General features: G+C 31.7%; 1 protein-coding gene across 3 annotated transcripts; it reads left to right on the forward strand.

Moving 5' to 3' along the window:
- Positions 1-2,937: 2,937 nt before the first annotated feature.
- On the forward strand, positions 2,938-5,672 carry LOC121750509 (transcription factor TCP5-like). Of its 3 annotated transcripts, XM_042145055.1 has the most exons (3): positions 2,938-3,178; positions 3,336-4,371; positions 5,436-5,672. In XM_042145055.1, exon 2 carries the CDS (start codon positions 3,461-3,463, stop codon positions 4,349-4,351), a length of 891 nt encoding a protein of 296 aa, XP_042000989.1. In that variant the 5' UTR covers positions 2,938-3,178; positions 3,336-3,460; the 3' UTR covers positions 4,352-4,371; positions 5,436-5,672. The 3 variants fall into 3 exon arrangements, with proteins under 3 accessions (XP_042000989.1, XP_042000988.1, XP_042000990.1); XM_042145054.1 differs by lacking the exon at positions 5,436-5,672 and having other exon boundaries at positions 2,939-3,178; positions 3,336-4,584; XM_042145056.1 differs by lacking the exon at positions 5,436-5,672 and having other exon boundaries at positions 2,939-3,178; positions 3,499-4,584.
- The last annotated feature ends 328 nt before the right edge of the window (positions 5,673-6,000 follow it).

Consider the following 6,000-nt stretch of genomic DNA (forward strand, 5'->3'; position numbering starts at 1 on the left):
TCACATCAATTATTTTTTTCTATAAATAATATTTAAAATTCTAAATTGTAAAGTAGTAGTAGTATACATATGTTATATACTTAATTTCTACTTGTTATCATCTAATGAAAGGATAATAGTCATTTGCATCAAATTGTTTTATTAGTAATTATTAAAATTTTAAGTCATAAAAATGACTACATACACATGCATACACAATTTCTTAGTGTTATCGTCCAACTAAATAGTAATAGTCATTCACATCAAATTATTTTATTAGTATTAAATAATTATTAAAATTCTAAGTCATAAAAATGACTATATATGCACTTAATATCTAATTGTTATCATTCAATGAAATAGTGTAAAAATGAAATTTCTTAATTGTGAAACATGACTATTAAATTTCTATAGCTAAAACACATTATTTTAACACCATGTAACAATTTAATTCTAGTATACAAATTTAAATTGTTGTTCCCTAACATTTTGTCCATTAATAAAATAAAGCATGTATAAATTTCAAATCTTCATTTTGATGCTCTAAGAACTCAAGCAATTAAATTGATTTATTAATTTTACAAATATAAATTCTAGATTCAATAATGATTTGTAATAATAAAATTAAGATTGAGTATTAAATCTATTAAGTAGCTATAAGTTTAGAATTTAAAAAATTTAATTGTATAATGTATTGTTTAAATAAAGTTTAAATTCATTATACTAGATTTTTTTAAAAAAAATCGTGATTGAAGTTAGAAAGAAGAATTCAAAAATTTAGCATCGTTGGAGTATTTAAAATTTTAAAATTTATGTACACTTCCTAAACAAAATAGTATAATATTAAAGTCAATGATGGAGCCGATTTAGGTTGATAGATTGGAGATTGTGTGCTTAAATCAAGCCATCCATATAAATTCACTCAACTTTCCTAAGGAGGTAAATTCTTAAATATAAATAAATGTTTTTATATGCATAAGGGTAGTATGGTATATGTACAAAATATATATTTAAATAAAAACATAAAACAATCTAAAATGACTATTTTATCCCCATTATGACATAGACATTATGTCTATAAATCATTTCTCTAAAGTTAATTCAATATATATACTTGTTGATTAATTGTACTACATGTAATAAACACTTATCTAATTCATTTATTGTTAATACCTATAAAGTATGTTATGATATTACACAACTAACCTAAACGTACTTGCATTTAATTAACCTAAATTAATTAATGAACTCAGTTTGCAACATTTTACTTCATTGTCGAGTGAAGTTTCTAATTAACGTTGGAGTTCACAATGTACAAAGTTTCTAATTAACATTAAACACAATGTACAACAAACCAACATTTTATTAATACTAAATCACAATGTACAACCAACATTTTATTAATACTAATTAATTGCACAACGTTTCTCAAGCCCACAAATTTGAATCGGGATATTTTTTTATCACATTTTGAAAGACTGGTTACCGTAATATTTAATGACGGGGGCATATCTGACAACAGTATTAAAATATAATTTTTAAAATGTTGTGTGGTACGTGATCATGATTTTGTGTTGCATGTTATGCATAACGTGATCATGATTTTATGATCACATGATATACAAACAAGCATGCACTAACGCACATATAAGAGATAACAGTGTGTTAAAATATAAATTTAGTTATTATGAAAATGTGAAAAATACTTGAATTCAAAGTATTTGCATTTGCTGTGATTCTGTGAAACATAATTGCTCAATAGTCGATCAAGATTTGAACCCAAATTTGCATTCATCTAATAAACTAAAGGAGATGCATTTAATTTATCGTAAATCTTTATATTAAAGTACTGAAAATAGTAATTAATTTTTGCAAGGTTTTTATTTGGACCCTTCTCTTCTCTAGTTCTCTTTATGAACATATATCTATGTCGTGTGCACGCCCGAACTTAAGTAAAGATGCATTTCTAATATTGACCTAATTAATTATAACTAATAGTTTTGTCGAAGTAAATTAAAAGCACTTATGTTATTTCTAGCAAGGTCGTTTGTTTCCAATTTTCTCCTTGAATTTTCTTCCTAGCTAGCTATAAGAATTAAAAAATAAATCAAAATTGTTGTAAGTGCTTCTAACATGCAACATTATATCTATATAGCCACCATATTTTTGTTCCCCTCATATACCACCACACAGAGAGAGAGACTCTTCACCCTTTTATGATTAAAAAATGGAAGGAAAGAAAAGAAAAGAAAAGAAAAGAGAAGAAAGAAATAAGCCAATCTCAATGGGGGTACAAGTTGGTTGATGCAATCTCACTGCAAAATTTAGAAGTGGTCCTCTGATAAATAAGCAGAAGCTTTAAAGAACCTACCTCCCACCAAATTGGTCCCTGCTCTACTATACTCTAATATAAACATACTTATACTTATCTCATCCACCACTACATCCTTCCATTACTCATCCAAACCTATCTTCTTCATTTGCATTTATACACTTTGAAATCTACTATTCCTTACCCTCCATCTCTTTTCTCATGTCACTAGCTATTCTTCACTCCAAAGTTATTAAGGGCCATTGATTAATTATCATGATCATTCAAGAAAATAGATTGATTACCATTAAAATAGGGCACATATATATGCATCTCTCTCTCTTGATAAGCATGTATATATGTATAATACATTCCATGTATACTGTATATTTGAAATGTTGCAGCTGATAAAGCTATTTGTAGTTGGCAATAAAGCAAATGGTGTTAGCTAGCTAGATTGGTCCCATGTTATTTGATGATGGAAATTAAAAGTCCATTGATCACAAAGAATCATTAATTATCAGCAGCAGAGTATAAACATGACTTTGCACAAGTCATTCAAATTTAATTTTCCCAGCCATAGCTTAAAATAGTACTATTATTATTTCTTAGATGAATTTATAACCTAATTTCTCAATTACAAGATTTTTTATGTGTCGTTTATGCACCCACGCCACATGGTCACAACACCATACCTTTATCTTTTCTGCAACATGGACTGGTAAAATATTCCATTACCATCATCATCATCATCCTCTCTTCCTAAATCCCCAACCAAATTATTAATTTCTTCATATTTCATCACATAGCTTAGGGTTTCCCCTTCAAGAATGGGCTGAGCCAGTAGCAGATTCAGTTTCTTGAGCACCCACGAGATGATGTCAAAACGTGAGTTCAATCATCTTTTGATCTTCAATTTTTTTTTTCATTTTGAAGTTATTCTTGAAAAAATCTCCCTTTTTCTCAAAACTGTGTCATAAAATTGTCAAATTTAGTATGTGCCATTCACTTCTAAGATTTGGCTTTTTTTCTTGTTTCATTTCAGGCAAAAAAAACATGCCCTAATAAACTTTCCTCTTACATTTGGTAAAACCTAATTGATGAAATTCTTGATCAAATCATGAGACAAGAATTCTCTAGATTCCAAGTCTATCTACCACAAAAACAGAAATGCTGACAGGATCCGTTGAGATTAATTTTTGGTGCAGAGTTGGTCATAGTCCAAGCATGAATTCCAATTCGAAAGAGGGAGAGGTGCGAGTGAAGCAAGAAGGCGCGGCGAGACCACAGTGGTCATCAATCCACAAAAACCCCCGAATAGTGTGCGTTTCACGCACCTTTGGAGGCAAAGACCGCCACAGCAAAGTATGCACGGTGAGGGGGCTAAGAGACCGGCGAATCCGCCTTTCCATCCCCACAGCCGTCCAGCTCTACGAGCTCCAAGAAAAGCTCGGGCTGAGCCAGCCTAGCAAGGTCTTCGACTGGCTCCTCGACGTCACCAAATCCGACATCGATAAACTCCCCCCTCTCCCCACCATCCCAGGAATCTTCCCTAACCCTAATCAAGATTCATCATCTCAACCACCCCTCTCCCAATTACTCTCCTCCAAGATCGATGATGAGAGAGGAAAGGAGAGGGAGAAATGGATTGAGCAAGAGAATCAAGAGGAGGGTTTTGGGGGATTTGTGGCACAGAATCTTTTCCCATTACCAAACACTATTAATCATCAATCCAATTTCCCTAATTTTAATCACAACCCTTATTTCCATTTGGATCATCCCAATTTGTCCCTGTCTCCATTTGGACCTAATTACATTAGTCAATTGCCTAATCAAGGATATGATCAATCAATGAATAACAATCCTTCAAATTCTCATCTCTACTTCTGCCCCACTGCACCTTTTGTTCCTTCCTATTTGCCTCCTTCAATGGAGAATGTGCAGCAGAATCTCGGGTTCTCAGCGGCTCTCCATCTCATGAGCTCCCCGATGAGGCCCTTCGCTTTCAAACCGGCCCACCAGGATGGTGCCGGGAGATCGGAGATGAAGGAGGACTTATAGCTATACAAATGGCATATACAGTAAGAGATACGATTCTGCTGTCTCTTTATATGTTTTCTTATAATTTTTGCACGAGAGATACTATACATTTATACTTGAAATCAATGTGTGATTAAATAATATACCTGTACTTGCATAAAGACACATTTCTCAGGGTTTAATTTTGCTTGATGTAATCAATAATTGAGGTTGGTCATGAAAGATGATTATGAAATTGCAACTTATTTTGATGATTTTGGTGTGATTATTGTGCAACGTCTTCATACTACTTTATTCGAGTACAAGAACTAGGCTAAAAAAACTGGATAATCTGCAGAATTTTAATTTAATTAAGGGACTAACTATATATAGAAGTTAATTTGTAGTTAATTTAGCTTGCATACCATTTTTGCATTTTATTTCGCTAGCTAGTAAACATTAGATGATTAAGTGATGCTAATTTGATTTAATTTATTCTTTCTTTGTCATTGGTTTAAATATTGGAATAGATTAATTAGTTGTCTTAGAATTAGCTTGCTATATCACAAACCACGTGGGGAAAAGGCCCTTATTTTTATACATATCCCTAGCTAGGTAGATATACTAAAAATTAAGATAAAATGTAATGGTAAGAAAATTGAATGGTAGGAAGTCCACATGCATGTTGAAGATAGGGGAGCAGGAAAATGGTTACTATTGCACTAGCTGTAAAGTGCATGAGACACTCTCATTATTTTTCTGAATGTCCCTTTTATCAGTTGCCAACGATATTGGTAACAAACATAAATTTCTTGTCTTCATCAAATGAAGTTTAGGAAATCACAACTGCAAAAGAAATATTTAATTCAGCTTCAAAAATATTTTTTCCTTTTAGTGCTCACATTCAGGCTTTGGGTGACATTATTAAGCTGCTGTGTATGATAACATATTTCGATCGAGTATCATTTTGCAGCACTGACTTATGTATAGGTGTCATTTTGTTTTGATATGATAACTGATCAAACGATTTTACTCCATAAGATTTGATACTACTATTTTTTTAGTTGGGTTTTAACTCTATTACATCAATTGGTGGAAAGTCTGAATTACAAAGATTGATTGTCAGAAACTTTGGCAATTGAAATGTGCATCCACAGCATGTGATCTTTGAGGAATTGGGTAAGAGATAAGCATGATTGCAAATGGAGTTGAAGAATTTGTGATGTTAGAGCCTCATAATTTTAGAGAAAACTTGGAAACAGATGATGAGGTTATAGACTATTATGGTGGATCTCCAATGAAACTATAAACCATGCAATTTTTTTTAATTTGGTCTAAATTATCAATGTTGATTATTGATGAAGTGGCGACTCCAGTGACTTTGGATTCAACTCCTTGACGTCTGTCTTGTGTTCGATTCTTGCTTACCCAAAGCATGTGTGTACTTTTCGTTTGAAATTACTGATCCCGTATATGAAATATAGTCACATTTGTCTATTTTGGTCCGTATACCAAAATTAGTCTCATGAAAACTTTTTCACCATTTTACCCATATATTCTCATATTGTGCAGTAGAACACGTATTATTCACATTTTTACACATTACTAATTATTAATTAACTTATTTTCATGTTTCTGCTTTGCATTATAGAATTATTATTCACAAGAATATATTCCTTTGCACATATGAC

This window comes from Salvia splendens, chromosome 10 (assembly GCF_004379255.2).
Source record: "Salvia splendens isolate huo1 chromosome 10, SspV2, whole genome shotgun sequence".
Classification (NCBI taxonomy): domain Eukaryota; kingdom Viridiplantae; phylum Streptophyta; class Magnoliopsida; order Lamiales; family Lamiaceae; genus Salvia; species Salvia splendens.

What these genes read in the sequence shown, in the direction of transcription:
- LOC121750509 (XM_042145055.1), top strand. Translation starts at nt 3,461, where the DNA reads ATGCTGACAGGATCCGTTGAGATTAATTTTTGGTGCAGAGTTGGTCAT.